The sequence below is a fragment of the Triplophysa rosa genome, linkage group LG13, assembly GCF_024868665.1.
Source record: "Triplophysa rosa linkage group LG13, Trosa_1v2, whole genome shotgun sequence".
NCBI lineage: Eukaryota > Metazoa > Chordata > Actinopteri > Cypriniformes > Nemacheilidae > Triplophysa > Triplophysa rosa.
In genome coordinates this window covers 8,381,140-8,402,723 of record NC_079902.1, presented here as the reverse complement: position 1 = coordinate 8,402,723, position 21,584 = coordinate 8,381,140, and the positions used below count along the sequence as shown (strand labels likewise).

At 36.6% G+C, this 21,584-nt stretch overlaps 3 protein-coding genes across 4 annotated transcripts; 1 reads left to right on the top strand and 2 right to left on the bottom strand.

The window, feature by feature from the left end:
- Nucleotides 1–2: 2 nt before the first annotated feature.
- rad9a (RAD9 checkpoint clamp component A) lies at nt 3–4,203 on the bottom strand. The gene is made up of 11 exons (XM_057349838.1): nt 3,941–4,203; nt 3,628–3,698; nt 3,341–3,463; nt 2,958–3,072; nt 2,731–2,830; nt 2,511–2,617; nt 2,327–2,433; nt 1,505–1,569; nt 1,272–1,379; nt 969–1,182; nt 3–122 (listed from the first exon to the last, which is right to left on the bottom strand). The coding sequence occupies exons 1-11, from the start codon at nt 3,972–3,974 to the stop codon at nt 3–5; spliced, it is 1,164 nt and encodes a 387-aa protein (XP_057205821.1). The 5' UTR covers nt 3,975–4,203.
- An 813-nt stretch (nt 4,204–5,016) lies between these two features.
- Nucleotides 5,017–10,686, top strand: zgc:113229 (uncharacterized protein LOC550612 homolog). The gene is made up of 5 exons (XM_057350262.1): nt 5,017–6,078; nt 7,383–7,519; nt 8,605–9,148; nt 9,483–9,728; nt 10,474–10,686. Exons 1-5 carry the CDS (start codon nt 5,281–5,283, stop codon nt 10,684–10,686), a joined length of 1,938 nt encoding a protein of 645 aa, XP_057206245.1. The 5' UTR covers nt 5,017–5,280.
- Nucleotides 10,687–11,654: 968 nt separating this feature from the next.
- On the bottom strand, nt 11,655–21,023 carry p2rx3a (purinergic receptor P2X, ligand-gated ion channel, 3a). Of its 2 annotated transcripts, XM_057350264.1 has the most exons (13): nt 20,969–21,023; nt 17,359–17,545; nt 16,632–16,767; nt 16,471–16,542; nt 16,033–16,102; nt 15,862–15,955; nt 14,494–14,571; nt 14,204–14,339; nt 13,961–14,088; nt 13,780–13,873; nt 13,633–13,698; nt 11,919–11,996; nt 11,655–11,804 (listed from the first exon to the last, which is right to left on the bottom strand). In XM_057350264.1, the coding sequence occupies exons 2-13, from the start codon at nt 17,490–17,492 to the stop codon at nt 11,655–11,657; spliced, it is 1,236 nt and encodes a 411-aa protein (XP_057206247.1). In that variant the 5' UTR covers nt 17,493–17,545; nt 20,969–21,023. The 2 variants fall into 2 exon arrangements, with proteins under 2 accessions (XP_057206247.1, XP_057206246.1); XM_057350263.1 differs by lacking the exon at nt 20,969–21,023 and having other exon boundaries at nt 17,359–17,930.
- Between the last annotated feature and the right edge of the window lie 561 nt (nt 21,024–21,584).

Sequence of the window (21,584 nt, the reverse complement as noted above, 5' to 3'; positions counted from 1 at the left end):
TTTCACGATTCTGTCTGATCTTCATTGTCACTGTCACTTGCAAGCACTTCCTGGTTCTGTATCGTCTGATTGGTCAGCTGAGAGGAAGCGAGCAGAACCGAACCGAAGAAAAGTGAACAAAACTGGAAAAGAAAATCGTGGAGAGCAGGGATTAAATATCAGTCACTCATATCTGTTGATTATTTCATATTTTAGGACTTTTAATAGAGACTAATCATATGCTAAATAAAATATTTTGTTACATAATATATGTGTGTACTTTGTATAAAAATTATGTATATATAAATACACACATACATTTTTAAGAAATATTTACATGTGTATATACATTTTTATATTTGTATATAATTTATATTATATAAATATTTAAAGGGATAGTTCACCCAAAATGAAAATTCTGTCATCATTTACTCACCCACATGTTCTTCCATAATCTGTATAAATGTGTATGTTCTGATGAACACAGAGAAAGATATTTGGAATTTGGAAGAATGCTTATAACCGTTATAACAGTTCTTGGACCCCATTGACTACCATAGTAGCAAAATTTACTTTATAATATTTTGTTCTGTTGAACACAAAAGAAGAAATTTTGAAGAATGTAGGAAAGCAAACAATTCTGGGGCACTTTTGACTACCATTGTCATTTTTCCTATTATGGTAGTCAATGGGGTCCAATAACTGTTTGGTTACAAGCATTCATCCAAATATCTTTCTCTGAGTTAAACCAAACAAAGAAATGTATACAGGTTTGTAACAACTACAGAGTGAGTAATTCATGACAGAATTTTCATTTTTGGGTGAACTATCCCTTTAATATAAATACATAATTTTTCTTAAAATTATATATGCATGTGCGTATATTTATATATACATAAATATTATACACAGTACACACACATTAAGTAAAATAAAAGTTTTTATTTTTTTTATGAATTATTGTTAATGTATTATTAAATGTATTGTACTTTTTTGTTTGGAGGTCGTTCTATAAGTGCTTCCTCCTGTTCCTCCTCTTCCTCATCTTCACTGGCCGGGTGTTTTCTGTTATTGGTGTTGTGGGGTGGGGATGAGGATGAGGGTACATGTGATGGCCCTGGAAGTTCACTGGTTTCCATGGCAATAAGAACTGAGTCCATATCATCGCACATGAAGTCATCTGTCATTTGCTCGGCTTGCAGACTGAATAAAACAAGTATTTAAGAAACAAATATATACCAACAGAACCTAACTCCATAGGTGTGATTGTATTCTAGATTCTGCAACCTTACTGTTTTGTGTTGGCGTTGACGTGGTTCTTGGGGTGCGAGTCCTCTGACAGCGTAGCAAGAACAAAATTAGCCTCCAAAACACTGTCTGTCACACTCAGGATAACTGGACTTCAATACAACCACAAACAAAGGTTAGACTCAATGAGCCCGTGTTTAAACAAACAAACAAACTAACTAACACATACAACAACACAAATGAGCCCGGCCTAGTTTACAAACATATTTACACTCACCTGCCTGGCTCATCAAAATATATAGAGACTGGAAGCCCAGAAGATTCGGCAAACACAAGCAAACCCTGATGATAAACCAGAGAGAAATAAAATGAAAAATAGGATTAAAGTAGCATTCAATAATATGGAAGCTGTTGTCTTTAAATGCTGTATTTGCTTTCAGGAGACTTGAAATACACGGCACAACTCAAACAGAGTCATTAAAGGGATAGTTCACCCAAAAATGAAAATTCTGTCATGATTTACTCATCCTCATGTTGTTCCAAACCTGTATAAATGTCTTTGTTCAGTTGAACATAAAGAAAGATATTTGGAAGAAGGTTAGCAACTGACATTTCTGGGACACCATTGACTACCATAGTAGGACAAATTAAAACGATAGTCAAAGGTGCCCCACAACTGTTTGCTTTCCCAAATTCCTTAAAATATCTTCTTTTGTGTTCAACAGAACAAAAATTATACAATAATTTTACCTACTATGTTAGTCAGAATTTTCTTTTTTGGGTGAACTGTTCCTAAATGATGGTTTTGTATCCTTTTAAAGCTTAAATGTTTACCCTCATTAACTCTCACTGTAAACAAAAAAACAAAACAACACATTTAAAGAATTATAAGTTTCGGTTCAGAAGAAGACCAAAGAAAGCCACTAATACATAAGCAATACAAAGGTAAGTATGTAATGAAAATACTTTCTCATTTGGTGAACTATTCCTTGAATTTTCCAAAACTTATAAATGTTACTGTAAAACATTCTCTGCCTATGAAATGACTTTTATGATGACATATCCAATCTAACGTGTGTGTGTGTGTGTGTGTACTTACTCTGAGTTCTTTGAGGCAGAAGGTAATGCTGGTCTGAGTGTTAACAGCAAACTGGTCAAACTCATCTGAACTCAAACAGAGTTCTGTCATCATCGCTCGAGATGAATCTGAAAAAACAAAGGAAAGCATTCAGCAGCCTTAATTTATTTAATGTGTTACCGCAGAATAAAGTAAACACTGATACCTGCATCATCCTCGATGTGATTTCTGAGCCACACTCGATCATTGCTCACTGACAGATTCACCTCCTCCAGAGAAGGAGGGAAATGAAGCACTGTGTCCACCATTAATCTGCAGAGGGCAAAATGAAATGTTACATTGAATTGAAATAGATTCAATCTTTAAAAAGTAAAGCAGGTTAACGTTAAAATGTATAAATGTGTATAAAAAGTGATGAACGAAACCTGGATTGAGCTTGTAGCATATTGGCACAACTATCTTTGTCAAACACAGCCTGCAAACTTTCACAGTCCTGAAAGGACAAATTGTGTGTTTTTAGGAGTCCTGTAACACACAGAGACAAGTGCCTTAGTTACCCATACTGTACAATCTAGTCAATTTTGTCTAACTTTGATGTACGGATATTTCAAATCCTACTATCAACAAACGTCATTTTAGGGGAATGTTTTACCGTGTTTACAGTGCAGAGTTATGGTCAAGCGACTCTTCTCATTGTTGAACTGAATGCGACATTTCTCTACCGAGCGCTCCAGAGACGACAGAGACTTAAAGACAGACTGCACGCTCTGACAAAGAGGAGAAAAAAAAGAGACAACAGCATTCAGTGGAACAAGATCTACCTACGCATCATGACTGAAAGATCTGTACAATGTATATACAATAAGCGTACGGTAAACACAAAAAGAGTACGTTGAGAGGACTATATGACAACTAGAGTTGAATTCTCTAGTAACGATCATTTACCTGACGTGACAGTGTGTATTCATACCGTGGGATAAAGAGAAAGGGCAGGGAAAAGGAGTGAGATAGAAAAGTCAGGAATGGGACTGTCACCTTGATGGGCATTTTGCAGCGGAAGCTCTGATCCGATGGAGTCTGATACCTCTGGAAGAAGAGAGGAGAGAGCAGGAAACAGGCAAACGCTGACCGGGAAGAGTTGACTGAACGCAGGGCCAACTGAAACAGAAAACATATATGTGAACCACATTGCTAGACAGCATCAATAATGCACTTTAATTCAACACCATGCTTTAACAAGTTAGGATACACAATCTCATGCACACACACACACACACACGCGCGCACGCACACACACACACACACACACACACAGTACACACCCCATCTTCCACCGGCTCCAAATACAGCTCCTCTCCAATCCTCGACAGGGAATGTATTGCTTTTGCTAAAACTAAAATAAAAAGTATTACTTGCTGTATTCACGAAGGCATTTGAAACAACAGCATCCTTTAAGAGGCGACCATGCAGGACGCGTCAGACAAGCATCTTCTGCTGTTGCGTTGCGTTTTTAAAACGGCATGTCAAGTTCAAAATAAAAAACAGTGTTAAAATATTTTAAAGTGCACAACATTGTTTCGCTTTTAAACAAAGATGCGTCCTGTTTGAAGGGCTCGCAAGAGTTGTTTTTATTACCTTTCACGTTTCCTCCGGTTGCAACGCAGTCCATTATATAGCATTAGATCAAGTGCACGTTTCAAGATGATGTATTTAATCAATCATGCATCAAGGATCCGGCCACATGATGTCATTGCTTTTCATAACAAAAAATGATAATCTCAGGAAGTTTACAAAAGTATTTTAAGTGTCTCTGTGAAATTTTATATGGCACGAATTCAGTATTTAGAATTCAAAACCCCAGCAGTGTTTACTGCGACATGTGGCGCGTATTTTTTGCTCCGGCCAATCAGCGCGAAGTCCCCGACAGACAGCATTTGCGTCATAACAATGCGTCACCGAACCACCTAAACCGGTTTTAAGTGCAGAAAAAGCTTAGAGCTGGCATTAAATGCAGCTGCATTTCATGAAGATAATGTTCAGTATTTTGCAGTATGTCATCTGATTCAGTCTTGCTTTTACAATCTTTAGCGAAAGGACTTGCATAGAGACCCCAGGCATTCAATGAATATTGTTTTATTATAGTAAAAATGTAGTAAACATGTTTTTGGTGTATTGATTACCCATTTGTATAACCATACAAATACCATGGATTAAATTGATTATTGTAGGAAAACCATGGCTAATTTGTAGTTAATGTTGGTGCCAGTGGTTCGGACTGTGCTATACGATCTCATCCCATAACTTTCTGACTCTCCAATGTCCTATCAATATAAAGCTATAAAGGCCAAAAATAACTGGTTAACTTTATAAAATGTGGTTTTTAACTAAATTGACATTTTTTAAAATAGTAAAACTATGTTTAGTTTTCAAAAGGGGTGGTATGTCAATGTTGATCTGGTTTCTATAAAAATAAGGATGCTGTTGTATGTTAGCTGATTGTAGAGAATGGATTACAAATAAATGTACCATACTTCCCAAAGCAGTTACAATCATGTTCAATTGGATTTTTTAGATAGCTTCTACTCAAGCTATACAAAAAATGCCAAATGTCTCCTCCAGGCACACTCGTCCTACCTGTTTATCTAGGTGCTGGACACACCCTTTTCTGCTTTTCTGCACTTCTCGTTATCATACTTCTTCCTTCCGAAAAGTTTCCGAAATTAAGAGACCAGACAGCACTAAGAGCTCATAAAAGCAATAAGGACGCAATGACAGTGTCACAGGAATACCGTTCTGAAGGATGATTGGAAGACACCTGACGATTCTGACAAACGTGTAACCAGCATGGAATATACTCGTGCATCTACAGTATGTTTTTTATGCGTACATGCATCTGTGGAATGTGACTCGGTCTTTGTTGCATGCTAGCGACTGTCTGTGTGAGTTATTCAAGTCTGTGATGTAAGCCAGCATCAATGGCGGAGCTGAATCCTGTCTCAAGCGCTCATGTCTTGCTGGAATCTATGCTTCAAAAATTACGGCTTAACACTCAAAGCAACAACGGCTCACAGACTGATATCCAAACAAGCAGTTCGCCTGTAGAGTTTAATGCTGTAACAGGGGAGGATTCATCTGAAGTTTATCAGTTTGGATGTCCATCCAACAACAGCGGAGAGCAAGACAGACGCTCCTCCATTTGGAATAATGCGGGCCTGCGGAATGAGAGTCCGTGGAGTCACCAGTCATTTCCTTTTGGGGGCACATCAACACCAAATTCAAATAATCCATTCAGAAAGATCAGGAAACATGTATTTTCTCCTAAACCTAAACGGACACCATTATGGAGGGGACCCAATAACTTTACCCCGGAGAGGGACAATGATGTCATTTCCTGGGCTGGACAGGATGGGACGTCCAGACTGGAGAAGTATATCCAAATTTCTGTGGAAGGGGAAAACAGGGATGTGCTGGACTCAGGCGTGCCACCTTTATTCACAACAGAACCGTACCAAAAGCCACCTGACCTTCTAGCCCAGACAGTACCAACATCTACTTCAGTGTTGGAAACACCAGAGGTCAGGGGTCAAAGTGGCACATGGAGCTGGGGTGTCGGGACAGATTATGGAAAAACAACAAAGACGAGTAAAAAGAAGTGGGGCGAGGCTAAACGGTGGGCCAAGAAGGTGAAGGAGCAATGGAGAGAGAAACACAGAGGCACAGAGAATGAACCAGGATATGATGGAGAAACACAAGAGATGAACGAAGAAGTGCAAGTGAGTAGTTCAGTTGTACAAAGCACCAATGCTAGTTTTGTATTTAATCATTGGTGTTGCACATTTACTGCTGTTCATTTTCAGAGTTTGAAAACTTTATCAAACTTCCAAAGTATTGATCTTCTGTGTTTTACTCGTACTGTTTGGCAGAGGTGGACCATAGTGAAGTACTTAATCTCAAGAACATTTTTCACCACATTATTTTCAACCCAGCATTGAGTGAAAAGGGGAAGTAAATTAATGCATGCTGGGTAAAACAACATTGTTTGGTCAAATATATAAAAATGTGGATTAATTTAACCCCACGGTGGAGTTACTTACCCTTTTGACCCAATGCTGGGTTGAAAATAACAGATTTTTAGAGTATCTAAAAAAAGTATCTGAACTTTCTCCGAGTGAGTTTTTTCTTCTCTACATCATAAAACATATTGTGTCATACTTTTACTCCACTACATTTCATAAATTATTTTACCTTCAAATTTTACCTTTAATACTTATCTACATAAAAAATCCAGTAAGTATAAGTATTTTAACTCAAACTAAAAGTAAGAAAGTACCAGATTTTTAATGTACTGAAGTATTAGGTGCAAAAACATCAAAAATCTATTCGTGAAATATAGTGAAATAAAAATATGCTTTAAAATGCATAATGACGTAAAATAGTAAAGCACTCTGATTAATTTCAGATCTTGAAAAAATGTACTTGAGAAAAAATACTTTGTACTTTGTACTTTCACCCAAAAATGAAAATTCGGACACCATTTACTCACCCTCTTGTCATTTCAAACCTGTATGACTTTCTACACAAAAACATATTTTGAAGAATGTTGTTAACTGGCCCCCATTCACTTGCATTGGTTTTGTGTCCATACAATAGAAGTGATTAAGTCGGTTACCGACTTTCTTCAAAATATCTTCTTTTGTGTTCTGCAGAAGAAAGTCACATAGGTTTGAAATGACAAGAGGGTGAGTAAATATTGGGAGAATTTTGGGGAGAACTATCACTTTAATGACACCTCAAGTAATTTGTCAAGTTTGAGTGATTTTAGGATTTTTTTACCTGGTTTGGAACAGGTAAAATTTACCACAGATTTAGATTTAAAGGAGGGGCTTACATTTAGGGTCCCGAATATCATGGACAGTATGGAGTCTTTGCAGCCACCTAGCATCCACCAACTAATTCTCTTGCATGCATCAAGATAACCGACAAGGAACCACCATGTAGCTTTACAGTGGCACCGCTCACATTATCTGCATAAAATGTGAATGAGATAAAAACAAATGTCCTCCATGCCTTTTTTCAGAGTAATCTTTCTCCATTACCTGGACCCATTGATGTAAACAACACAAGTACAGAACTTGTTTACACTTCATATATTCACAATGAACCAATCGACACAGGACTGGATGAAGCTGGCACTAGTTCACTAACCTTCATGAGGTAACCATCTCAGCTATTGACATGAAGACAATTAAAATATGCAGAGAAATATGCATCAGACATTATTATCATACCAGAGTTATGACACATAAAAACCCAACTATCACTTTCTCTTTCTTGTGAATCTGCTGAAACTAGTACTTCACAGCCTCTGAGAATGAACAATAGGGCTAATATAAGAAAATATAACAATTCAGTGAAATGATGAATAGTTTTTATTAGGGACCAAGCCCTGAAGGGGCTATGGACACTACTGCTTCTGTTGGTATTATTCTTCTTCTCCCCAATGGAAGTCTCGTAGTGGTGGTCCTCAACAGTCATGTGACCAAGTATGGGGTCTCCACCACTCACTCTAGCGCCGCAAGCAGTTAAAAAATTCACTTTTCAAACAGATGTAACTTTTGAACCCATTGATCTACAGAAATTCTCCTTAATGCACGTAATTCCACTCGCCACGCTCTTCGCATTCAATGTGTTACAATAAGGCTCCACCCATTACAGTAGCGGCCATCTTGAAAAGTACAGTATTGCGTTTTTTCACTACTAGTCCTAGAAATTGTCATGAAAATTGGCTCAGACAATCTTTGGACTGAGCCACACAGAATTGATGCTACGGAATTGTGCTTTTCGCCGTTGTTCAAAAGTTATGAGGTCGCAAACTTTTCAAAGTTGACCCAAAAATGAATCTGAGACTGTATCATCTCGGCTATTCTTCGATCTATCGGTACAAAACTTGGTACGATTCATCGACACCTCGCAGTGGGGGTCCATGCCAAATTTAGGAAAAGCTTTTGAAATGTTTGTCAGAAAATCGTGATCTCGGTGTCTACGGATTCCTTGTCATACTGGATCTTTTTTGTCAAAATTGGACGATAGGCCTGTCCGCTATTTTGAAATGTGTCATAAATCGTGATATCTTTTGAATTGTATGGTATATCTGCACCAAATTTGGTACTCGTAGGGGCTTGGCTGCAAAGGGGCTCGGTAGGGGGGATTGGCCCCGTATCGCTGCTTGCAGCTATATTTGGTTGTGCATTTGTTACAATGAACATTAACGTAAAAATTATTTCTATTTCTCTTGTCAGTGAAAATCTATTCACCCTTAGAACTTCTAATTTAATGGAAGAGATCTTCAGTGGAACGGAGTGGGCTCAGTTTCTCTCAGTTAACACCACCACACAGGACCAATCAAATGACTCACCAAGTATTAATAACCAATCAGGTGAAGAAGAATGGACTGGCAAATGGACACATACAGACATAACAAATTCACATTTGGGTATGACTCAAGAGCAGATGTCTCTCCCTGACAGCTCTACACAAGACATGGCTGTCGATCAACCCGTCTATAGGCGACATGGCATATCGCAGATTGTTACAGAACTTACAAATCAATTACAAACTTCTGATATGTGTACAAACCAGTTACAATATGTCGATCTGAGCCTCAACGAGACTCACAACAGCCAGAAAATGAACGAACAATCACAATTTTCTCACCAACCCTCAAATGAATCTGAGAATAGCGTTCCCAGTTATTCCCAACCACAAGTGTCTGACCTCAGCCGTGAGCAGTCTCAAGATGGGAAAGAAGGTTTCATACCTCTCTTGGATCTTTCATATCTTAAGGTAAGAATATAAGCAGGAGGAAACGAGGCGCATTTAAGAGAATAGTTGTTCAAAACATGTATATGACTCTTTCTTCAGTGGAACACAAAAGAAGATATTTTGAGAAATGTCTCAGTGGTTTTATGTTCGCACAGTGGAAGTCAATAGGGGGCCAATGTTGTTTGGTTACCAACATCGATCTTATTTCGTGTTCTGCATAAGAAAGAAACTCATACAAGTTTTGAATGACACGAGGATGAGTAAACAATGAAATAATTTCTTATCTAACATGCATTGCACATTTATTCACTTATTTCAAACGTCTCCTAATTTATCACTTCCACCCTTTTCGCAGCCGGTGGACAGTTCCTCCACGAGCACACAAGGATCTCTGCGGCGTAAAAGGGAGCACTGGACTAGAAGAAGGGAACCGTCTGAAGACACAGGACAAGATATGGAGGATGAGAACCACAGGAGCTCTTATATGTCTACACACTCTTCAAACTCCACCTGCAGCATCTCACCCACATCTTATCTCAACTCCTACCAGAACTCTGAAGACATAGAGTCGTCCTTTTCTATGGAGACGGCAGTTAAAAAGGTGGGTGTTTTATATGTCAGAAGCTTGTTGTTTTTTTTGCATTTAACTGAGCCTTTTTGCACTCAAAAAGCACAGGTTAAAATAGTGAGTTAATGCTTGCAACTGATGACTATATGATGATAAAAAAATGTTTTGGGTGTGAACATTATGCAGGTTAGTCATCGTAACAGCATGCTTGTTTGGAAACACTTGTGTAGTACTATAATTAACATGTTTATTGGGTGTTGCTGAATTTTTAGCTTGTCATGTGACCAAGACCATACACAACAGATGACATATTGGTTCGGTTTCACAGACAAGGCTTAAGGCTAGTCACAGACTAAAATGAATGTGTGACCTGTCTTTAAGGCGGGATCAGCGATTTCCGAATTACACTTGTTTAAGTCAGCAGTAAGGTGCACAGTGCACAGGACGGACATTAGTCGAACCGAGCGCTGACGAAAGCGAAAGATGGGGGTAGGGGTGTGTTTGTTTTGGTGATTTGAACATCAACAACAGCTAAGAGAAATCTAGGGTTAATTACATTAAGGGACGTCCACTTTTCATATCAAAAAACTTTAATAAAGTTAAAGTTTCATAACTGTATGAATCATACCTCATACAGTAGCTTGTATAAAGCTGCTGTTTTTTAATGCAATTCGCAAGTTACTATATAAGTGTTATTATTTATATATTACGACAATTATTATTATTTAACAATTACAATACCAGTAAATAATGTTACGGTTTCTCTTTTTCTCTTCAGAGGAGGATGGAAAATTCCCGTCATGTTCGATTCGCTGAAGAGGTGGTCATCCTACCACCCACCATCTGGCCCGAGGAGGAGGAGGAAGAGGAGGAAAATGAGGAGGTGGTGGAAAAAGAGGAGGATTGGCAGGAGGATCCTGCGCCCCGCTCCTCTTTCCCAAAGTGGATCGGCTCTATAAAAGGTTTTAAGAGGACAAAGTACAAATTTTAATTTTCCTATGCGTCAGGGCCCACCCTTTAAATTCTGGACCTCCATAAAAGTCTGTATTCGGACAGGACACATATTTAGACGCCAGGGCAGATATTTAAACATTAAAACTGTTTCTTCAATAATAATATTATCATCATGTGTGTGATTTGGTTCATTTATATGATCCATTTTTCATGTCCTTGACCCTTTCATAATGATTTAATATATTTGATAAGAGTATTTAAGTCAGTTTTTAAAGATTTAAAACATGTTATTCTCATCAAAAATTTACAAGACCAAATAATTTTCACTCATTTGTGGCCACTTTTACAATGTAAACCTTTAATGTAGTGAGAAATATTCCAGTTTTTTTATTTTTATTTGAAACACTCCAAACAAAACATGTTTTAATTAGACGTTAGTTTGGTAATCAGGTTTTTTCTGAATTATGTTTGACATCTCATTCATTCATTTAATGAGCAACAACTATAGCTCTTTATTAGGGATCCTGTTATTTTCTTCCCATTGTGTAAATTATTATAACAGTTATAAATGTTACATTTTAAGTGTCATACATCCAAAAGTCTGCTATATGCTACCCTTTTGTAAAAATACTTCCTTACCTCATGATACTAAATCGTTTACTACCAGAGAAATTTAAGAGTTTGTTTCCTCAAAGCAACATACAATAAGAGAAGAGCTGAAACAATGAATGTTTTTCTATCTTCTGAAAAATAGGTAGTAAGTACAGTAAATATGATTATGTTTTATTGAATGAATATTAAAGGAAAAGTAGGTGTGTCCATACATTTGGTTGGTAGTATATACGAGTAATCTTGTCTCTTCTAGTGTCAATTTATTAATATATTATGGCCTACATGTCTACAGACAAAGAAAGATTACAGCTAACAGATCAAACATGTTCATGCAATTACGTGAACAATTTGCAATTAATTCAAAATCTACACATAAAAGAGCAGTAATATTATTTAGATATCATTTTGGTTAACATTTCGTGTCGCCTCCTGTTGTCCAATAGAAAAGTTTCCCGAGTCATTAGATCTCTTTACTAAGGATTTAATGGACATTTGGCTGCTCTTGTGGAGTTTGTCACCGGGTGACTGGATGACTTCTGATACCTAGCAGGAAGAAGCAGAGAAAGATGATTTTTTTTTTAAGACACTTCTCTCCTTTTCGTCTATACATGACTAAACTAAAGTCAGATAAAGAGAAAACTGGAAAAAATTTGGTACCTCTTCAAATTTCTTTGCTTTGTACACGTCAGCCCCTTTAAGGAAGTTGAGAAGGATGAGGTCACAGAACACAGCAGCCTGCAAAAAAAAAATATATTATTCGTAGGCTACATGTGACAGGATTTTGCTTTTTTGTGACACAGAAGTAGCAGTTGAAGTAGTGTGTGGCTTTTTCCTGGTGCAAAGTGTAAATAATAACTAAAACTTCCTCAAGAAATTTAGATTGATGCTTCACCATGCAATATTCATTGGAACGATCTACATGCATGCTATTTTGGCTCCTATTTGGCCCTCATCCCTCCTTTCATGTAAATAAATCTATGGGAATGTTTTCACCAGGTGCATCATAAATCCAATTGCTTAGAAAAGTAATAGGACACATATTTTCAACACAAATTTAGAGATTGGGATTTTTACACTATTTACAAAAGTTTTGTAATAATTAAAGGGTTGGGAATTTGTTCCTTAGCCAGCAACACTAACCTTTCTTGTCTGCATTAATGAATATAAAGCAACCATTGTCATAGAATGTATGTAATGTATGTGTGTTTTGATTATACAAGAAAAAAAAAGATTTGTGAGGAGGATTTTAGGTGGTCCAGACAAGTACAACGTGCTCAAAAATAGGCAGAATCTTTACATCTAATGTCCAAAAGAGCAAATATATAGGATATAAAATATCATGCACTCTATTTGGTGTTCTTACTAATATTGTAAAACAAATGTATGTATGTACACATTTATTTATCATTGTGGGGGCCAAAATTACGACTCACCTACGGCACATATATTACAATTGAAATTGATTATTAAAAATACTAAATGATGCTCACTTAATGTAAAATTGAAAAAAATGTTTCTGTGAGGGTTAGGTTTAGGGTAAAAGGACCAAATCACGTGATTTATGCACAGCTTTTGAGTGAAGTACGGGAAAATGCTGCTGCATCCGAAAGCCAGAGGGCGCTCTCGTGCGGAAACTCCAAATACGCACTGCAGAAGAAGACCATAACACGTTCAAGAATCTAGGCAATGCCTATGGACATCATTTTATCACTGTTCCTCAAACCTCATCAGGTATTTTTATGATAATAAAGTATATTTATAATGATCATGTTTGACGGGTGTTGCCTTTTCAAATGCACATTATAAGCGACTCAAACTCGCACTGCTTTTAGATCAAGCAGCATTTCCTACTGATCCCAGAGACGTGCTTCACGGACAAGCTACGCATTACAAAAATATCGACACATTGCATATCGCAGCCAGCTTGATTACAATAGGATTTAGTGGTATCGCGATAAATTATCGTGCAGCCCTCACTAAGCATGCGTATTACGCTTAGATGTATATTTAATTTTAAAATTATTTCACCATATACAGTGAAAGAGTAAGAAAAGATGCGTTAGACTACGGGTTGGGTGGAAAGCACTTATATGGAGATGGACTGGGTGTGTTTTATGCAAATGACTAAACTTGTGCACGCTGCCGCTCATTTAGAATACTCCAAATTCACTAACATTAGGACGAGGTTAAGAACAAATTCATGTGCGTACGCATTGGTGAGTTCAAATCTGCATATAAATACGAAAAATCTTATGTCTATGGAAAATCCACACAATGTATAAAAGCTAAAGTGTGTGTGTGTGTGTGTGTGTGTGTGTGTGTGTGCGCGTGTGTGTGTGTGTGTGTGTGTGCGTGTGCGTGCGCGTGTTACCAGTCCCACTGATGTCAACGCAGCAACAAAATTAATCATAAATGGCACAGTGCTAAATTTTCCTGCCTAAAAACAGAAAACAAAGTTAGCACACATGCGAGTAGATTTTATAACAAAGGTACATGTCCATAAACACACGCTACTCACATTGCCTGACACAATTATTTCGAAACGGATGGCATAGGCTTTATGAAGAGTTCGATATTCAGACCCAGCCGCAGACTTGTAGTATTTAGCAAACCTTAAAGACATGAAAATAATAAAGGTTGAGTTGTGGAGAAGATAGAATGAAGTATGAAGGCATACAGTACATGAATAAATGTGCTACCTGAAGTTGTAGCCTTTGGAGACTTTGGATTCGGTATCCAAGCGTGTGAAGGAGAATTGAGGTTTGCAGTTCTTCTCGTCGTGGTCAAGATTGCACTTCCAGGCTATGTTAATACCAATCTCTCCTCCCTGACAAACACACAAAAACACACCAGTACACAAAGGGCTGGAGATGTGATGGATTGCACATAAGCTTAAATTGTGTTACGGTTAGATGAGAAGCAAAGCTGAGCTGTGGACTCACTGTTTCAATAATGATTGTTTGATTGGTTTGATCCAGGATATATCCCACTTTAAATATGGGACAGTTGGTATTCTCCACGGCATCATAATTACAGGTCTTCATATATGAAGGGGTTAATTCAGAGTCGATACTTCCCCTGTGAGAGTCAGAGAGAGAGATATAGGACTTTAAAAACAGCACCTTAAAATTTCTCAGATTTAAGAGGGAAATGTTAATTAAATATAAGGATTACACACAACATGACTTCTCACAAAAACATAAAGTTTGATTCATGTGTAGAATGAACTCACCTACTGACATTAAACCGAGGAAAGCGGATGCTGTTTTTGATCAAGATAGTAAAGTTTTCAACCTCTTTCATTGGATTCCTGAGAATGAGCAGATGAGTTTCAGTTAAAATCCTTTCACATGACAGTTATTCTGTGAGTGCTGTGTAGTTATAATCTTTTCTGTACTTTGTGTAAATGTGTACCTGTCTGTAAAACCGAACACACTTGTTACAAGGTGGCCGATTCGTATTAAATCATAAAATCTTATGCATACGTTTTAGTATGTAACTCTTTTTGTGCTAGTGATGGTTAGGAGCGGGGTTTTGTTCTTGATTAAGAAAAAAAAGAATTCACTTTGTATGAATTCATACAAATCAACACCTCGTAAATTAGCTACAAATTCCTATGAAATGAGGCTGGAAATTCCGTCTAATGTCACGTAAACTATGAGGACCACAAAAATGTGTCTTTATTGCTGTAATTTATAGATTATATTATTTTTGAGATAGATTTTGTGATCGACTACTTTAATTGTCATTTACAATATAAATATTGAAGTTAATGATTTTACTAACACTGTATTTTTTTATTTTGCATAAAAATACCAGATGTTGGCCTTCTAAACATTGTCAGTTTTTAACTCCTATTCCTCAGTCAATATTAAAGATATCAATATTTTCTTTCAAAGAATGTTCTTTACATTATGTAGAATGAGTTTATGTAGAAAACAGTAAATCACAAAAATTGACTTGAGCTGGGTATTCACAGACTACGTCCCATATATTTTTAAATACAATTTTGTAATAATACCTGAAACCATGCAAGGACTTTTAGCAGTCAAATAATAAATCCAGGAAATAACTTCATGCTTTATTAAACATCTAGATTATTTCCAAATAGGGCTGTCAAACGATTAATCGCATACAGAATAAAATTTGTTTTTACATACTATATGTCTGTGTTCTGTGCATATTTATTTTGTATTTATAAACACATACATGTATATATATTTAGGAAATATTTACATGTATCTATTTATATTTACCAATTATTTAAAATAAATAATAAATGTTTATTAATTTGTGTATTTTATATTATTCTTAAATACATGCGTGTGTGTTTATGAATACAAAATTAACATGCCCAGTACACAGACATATACTATGTAAACACAAACTTTTATTCTGGATGCGATTAATCGCGATTAATCGTTTGACAGCCGTCTTTCCAAACTAATGATTAGTCTAAATAATTATGGGCTCTAAAATGTTTCAGTAAATCTGATCACTGAGAGTGTAATTTTTGATTTGAAGTGTCAAATCGCGTCCATTTTAATACAGTACACACAAGGCAGCACATATAATTCACACATGCCGGCACATGTCTTACACTCTTTGCTGGTCATTCTCTGCAGGACACCAGCCTTGAATTTCACACTGTCCATCAGAGGAGTCATTGTTCAAACATCTGCCTGTTAGCATACCTATGAAATAAGAAAAATAATAAAGCAACCTTGAAGAGAAAGATGTCTACCAGAAAGAAAGAAAGTAAGAAACTCACCATTGGCTAAATGTGCGTCACTTCGGTCAGTGCAGTTAGCATCAGTCGAGCATGAGAATCTCTTTTCACTCTGGCACAAAAAAGGACACAAAAAATGAAAGTGTTGTCATTATTATTTCTAAAACAATTTCATTTTTAATTCCAAGTCTCCGTAACGCTGAAAACATATCCTTGATGAATTCCTAACAGCTCTCCGGATTACTAGATCCGGATAACTAGATTACTGATTGGCAAATACATCTTTCTTTTGACATGCTTATAATCAGTTGATAAAGTTTACAAAATCTCTCAACAACGGACTAATTTGCTTTTCGTGTTTTCTTCATTCTGGAACAATAATGTGACAAGAATTTAATCATTTCAATTTTGGGGGAACTAATTCCTAAAGTACTCATTTGCAGAGTAGAAAGTCAGTTTAGGTTTGAAGGTTTGTTTTACCTCAGGGCATCGTCCTTGCGTCTGATTGGCTGTGATGATCATTTTGGTAATAATGCAGAATGTTGAAGAGCCCTGAAAAACATTGTGGAAACCATAAAACTTTTCACCAAACCTCTCAAACTACAAAGAGAGAATATTTAACTAAATCTAGATTTGCTGACCTGTGGTGGAGATACGTAGTCTGCTACATCCACCACTTGGTCGTTCAAGGTGCCCAAGCCCTTGACTTTAGTCATGACTGTAGACTCGATTCCTGTGTCTCGATCCTGATATGCTTTTTCGTGCAGAAATACCCAACTGAAAATACAAACATGCACACATACAAGTAAGTGAAAGTGACCTATCGTACATCCAGCCAATAATAAAAGTACATCCAGCATTAAGGTTGTTGATATAATAAATGTTAACGAACTAATAAAAAAAGAATATAATTAATATATACAAATTAACATATTATTCATAGAACATTTACCTGATTGGCTAGTGATAGCAAATCATCTAAACAATATTTAGTGGTAAAGCTGTTAAATAAATTGCCTAATTAAAATTCACGGTGTAAAGGAATGGATTAATTCACATACATTTATCAGCAATCTTTTAAATATAAGTCACTATATATATATATATAATTACATATTTGAATAAATGCATTAATTTTATATTAACTCACTAAATAAATTTTAAGACCAAATTCAGCAAAAACATCAATCCACGCACTAGCGATATAATAAAATATATAATTAAAAGATAAAGCAAAAAATATAAACAAACATTTATATGTATTAACCAAATAAGCACAGTCAAATAAAACTCAGATATTTCAATATTTCAAGCATTTCATTGCATTCAACCTAATATGTTATATTTACATCATCTTAGAGTTCTTACCAGATGAAGTACAGAATAATTAGAAGCTGAGCAACACGGTTGATGATTCCCACAGTCCAGCTCTTCACCACAACAGATTTGGCTGTTTCATAGACGAAGAAATTCGTAATGGACCCCAACACCATGTCAGCCATTGTAAATGTGTGTTGTGTGCCGCAAACAGAAGTCCAGGCTCAAACCGTGTGTGCTGAATGATGGAAACGGTCTCGTTCTTTAATTTTACGTCTTTAGATGAACTTTTAGTTGACATGTTCCCTCCCCTTATTATTTGCATGCCTCTCCCTCTATTTGCCCCCCAGAGACCCAGGTCTCTCCATTTCCTTAATAGACCGCCATTTACTCGTCCCTTTTCTGCTTTATATGAGAGAAACGCACTTCTTACTAAACTTGCATAAATAAAAACTATAATAGTTATAATAGCCTTAATTAAGCTTTTTTTAAAGAGGCAGCATGCTGTCTTTTACTAAAAATGTGTATGAAAAGTGCTACATAAAAGTGCTATAGGACTGCATTTACATTTTAAAATTGCTACATTTAAAAAATACAAATTTTCACATAAGTCACAATATCTGCTCCATTATTTGAGATCCTGTTCATGTGTTGAATTAGACTGATCCATATTACTCGGTTTTCATTTGACCTCTACAGAATTAACCCTTTTAGCACCAATCAAAACAACGATATCCACGCATTTGCCGAAACATGCGTAAATGCGGTCTGAATGGACATTTCTGGAATCCTTTCTGAATTGTGTACGCTTAAAGTGGAGATCACGTTTCCTCATCTCTTAAGTGACCCATTATGTATGTGGTCAATTACAACATCGTCATTTCCAACTACTAGAGGAAAGCTTTCAGTCTTTGAGTGGACACAACTTCTCATAAATTACACAGGCCAGAATAACAGAAGCAGTTGACAACATCGGCATCGGCTATAACGCGTGGCATGAAATGGATTAGTCTGTTCTTAAGAGGAAGTACAACAGCACCCATGAGACAAAACAGGAGCTTGACAGACCATCAAGACAGCCCTGGAGGAGAGGATGCTATTATTTTATTATATTAAATAAGGCCAAAGAAACTGATGCTATTCACACACATGCACAAGTAAAAAAAAAACATTTCCATTAGGGCTGGGCAACCCCCCCCCCGAAAAATCAATTAATCGTTTTTTTAAATGCGGTCGATTCAATATCGATTCTCAAAAGCTGTGAATCGATTTTTTTCTTTCATATTTCCGCAAGCACTGAACATTCAATAACGTGGATGTTATTATTATCCTCTAGATGTCACTTTTTACGACAGGTGAATGTTACAACAAGCCTGTCGTTCATTCATTGCTTAATTAACATGGCGGATGCGGTGTGTCGTCGAATTTAACATCACCTTCACATAAAAGGCAGCGGTTCATATGATTGAAGCCCCTGTTTACAGCTAATTTTGTTTGTTATACAGTCCTGCTCACCATTATTGGCACCCTTGGTAAATATGAGCAAAGAAGGCTGTAAAAATAAATCTGCATTGTTTCTCCTTTTGATCTTTTATTTAAAACATCTACAAAATTCCAACATTTCATTGAAGGAAAACAATTTGAAGTAGGGGGAATATCACATTGAGAAAAAAATTATGTATAATATACATATTATGTTGGCCACAATTATTGGCACCCTTGTATTTAATTCACCCCGCAACCTTAATTTATAAGAAAATCAGCTCTGAGTGTTTTCTTTTCAGTCTGATGAGGTTTGAGATTACATTGAGAGTCATCTGAGTCCATTCCTCCATAAAGAATTTCTCCAGATCCTTCAAATGTTGGTCCTCCCTCTTCTTCAGTTCATATCACTCATTTTCTATAAGGTTCGGGTCAGGGAACTGGGATGGCTATGGCAGGATCTTGATTTTGTGTTCAGTGACCCATTTTTTAGTGATGTTGATGTTTATTTTGAACCAATGTGCTGATGGACGATCTAACCACGACCCATTATAATATTTCTAGCAGAGCAAGTCAGGTTTTGATTTGTTTTACTTGTTGGTATTTGATATAAAACATGATGACATGTATCTGAACAAAATGTCCAGAACCTCGAGTATAAAAATAGGTTCACAACAATGAAGATCCAGCGACATATTTAACTGTGGACATGGGGCATTCTTTTATCCCTGTGTGCACCAAACCTATCTTGTGTTATTGCTGCCAAAAAAACTCTTTTTCATTTCATATGGCCATAGACCCCAGTCCTGGTTGAAGGTCCAGTATGGCAGATTAATATGGTGCAGTTTATTTTTTCACAAGAGCAGATTTGTTTCTTGAACAGTGCCCCAAACAACTTGTGGTGATGGAGGTGCAGTTTTCCTTTATTTTTATTAAATGCTTTCTGACCCCAAAATTCAACTGATTACTGCAATTTTCCATCTGTGCTCTTTGAAGAGTCTTTGGCCACTCAAATTCTTCTCCTAGTTGTGCATTGAGACAATATAGACACACATCCTGTTTCAAGCTGATTTTCAACATCTCCAGTCCATTAAAACTTCTTGATCATTGCCCTGATGTTGGAAATGACATTGTTTATTGTTTTAACTATTTCCTTAAAGCCATTTTGTATTTTGTGTAGCTCAACAGAACTATATTCTTTGGTTTTATCCATTGTGATAAATTGTTGGGCTTTGTGTTACTAATATTTATTCTCCTGTGCAACAAGAAGTCATAACTGGACAACGTCATGTTTCTAGTCACCTTGGTGTGCTAAGAAAATGTAAATATCAATGGGAATATACTTGGGAGGTATTTTACTCATAAGAATTTCTAGGGGTACCAATAAAAGTGGCCAGGGTGTATTAGAGAAAAAACAAAATTCTCAATGTGATATTCCCCCTACTTCAAATAGTTTTCCTTTAATGAAATGTTGGATTATTGTACATTTTTTAAATAAAAGATAAAAAGGAGAAACAATGTAGATTTATTTTTACAGCCGCCTTTGCTCATATTTACCAAGAGTGCCAATAATGGTGAGCAGGACTGTACCGTCTCATAAATGTAAAATAACCTGTTCCGTTTCAAAATATCCAAGTGTGTTTAAAGTTTAATATACAGGTTTGTGGCTCTTCATTTCATTTTTTAATTCACCATTGTAATGTTATATTTACTGATCTTTTTGAGAAATATCTATAGGATTTGTATTAAATCTATAGTTATTGACTCGAATCGAATTGAGAGCTTGGGAATCGGAACATCAGAATCGATACCCAGCCCGAACTTCCATCATACTGTACATTAAAAATCACGTGTCTTTCTCAGCATCCCTATGCTTTTACAGACCACACACTTTTACCATGAAAGTCTCATGTTATATTAAAAGCCACAGATTCTTTGTCTGGGCCATTACTGGCCCTTTAAATCCCCGATGGACCTCATTTACTAGCTTTCAGCGCTAACAAAACGGTTTTGCAGGAACTAAAAGGGTGATGGATGGAAGGAGCCATCAGGCAATAGTTGTTCAGCAGAAATGGCAGATTTAGCTAACGCGTGAATATTAAACATAGGACATATGTTGGTTCTAATATAGACAGCCCACATTATAAAACACAAACATCTGATAAAATATTTTACTTACAGTGTCTGTGATATTTAAGAAACTCTTTAGCTGTCACGACTATGCAAAAGAATAGAGGGTATAGACGTGTCGTCACTTTACCACGTGAGCACGCCGGAGCGCGCCCCTTTGGGTGGCAAAACACTCAGCAAAATGACTGCTTGCAATATCACGAAACGCAATTCCGCGCAACATTTCCTTTGCAAGTCATAGGGAAGCCGTAAGGATCATCGCTGAGTCCAGCTGCTTGTAATTTCAGCAAATAATTGCGTGTTTTAGTCCTGGTTTCTTGGTTTCTCCTATTCTCCTCAGCCTCAGTCAATGCATACTCCATTTATATATTATATTTATATACAGACGTGCTCAAATTTGTTGGTACCCTTACAACTCATTGAAATAATGCTTCATTCCTCCTGAAGAGTGGTGAAATTAAACAGCACAGTGACTAGGAATAAATCATTTACTTTCATTGGCTTTTCTGTCACATTACCGCAAACAAGCAGGTGTGCGTGAGATCTCTCTCTCTCACACACACGCACGCGCAAGAAAGTAGTCATACCATCAACAGCATTTTAAAGACGATAACATGACAAACATTGAAATTAAACATTTGAACAATATCCTGTGGTGTGGTAAC

Bases quoted from the DNA above. Each gene is read 5' to 3' on its own strand.
- rad9a (XM_057349838.1), bottom strand. From the start codon at position 3,974: ATGGACTGCGTTGCAACCGGAGGAAACGTGAAAG. The intron at 1,380-1,504 runs GTGAGTGTAAAT...GTTGTATTGAAG, and splicing joins TATTTTGATGAGCCAGGCAG to TCCAGTTATCCTGAGTGTGA. The intron at 1,183-1,271 runs GTAAGGTTGCAG...TGTTTTATTCAG, and splicing joins GTCAACGCCAACACAAAACA to TCTGCAAGCCGAGCAAATGA.
- p2rx3a (XM_057350264.1), bottom strand. From the start codon at position 17,492: ATGGCTGACATGGTGTTGGGGTCCATTACGAATTTCTTCGTCTATGAA. The intron at 16,768-17,358 runs GTAAGAACTCTA...TTGTATTTTCAG, and splicing joins ATTATTCTGTACTTCATCTG to TTGGGTATTTCTGCACGAAA. The intron at 11,805-11,918 runs GTACCAAATTTT...TCTTCCTGCTAG, and splicing joins AAGCAAAGAAATTTGAAGAG to GTATCAGAAGTCATCCAGTC.
- zgc:113229 (XM_057350262.1), top strand. From the start codon at position 5,281: ATGGCGGAGCTGAATCCTGTCTCAAGCGCTCATGTCTTGCTGGAATCT. The intron at 9,149-9,482 runs GTAAGAATATAA...CCCTTTTCGCAG, and splicing joins TGGATCTTTCATATCTTAAG to CCGGTGGACAGTTCCTCCAC. The intron at 9,729-10,473 runs GTGGGTGTTTTA...TTTTCTCTTCAG, and splicing joins TGGAGACGGCAGTTAAAAAG to AGGAGGATGGAAAATTCCCG.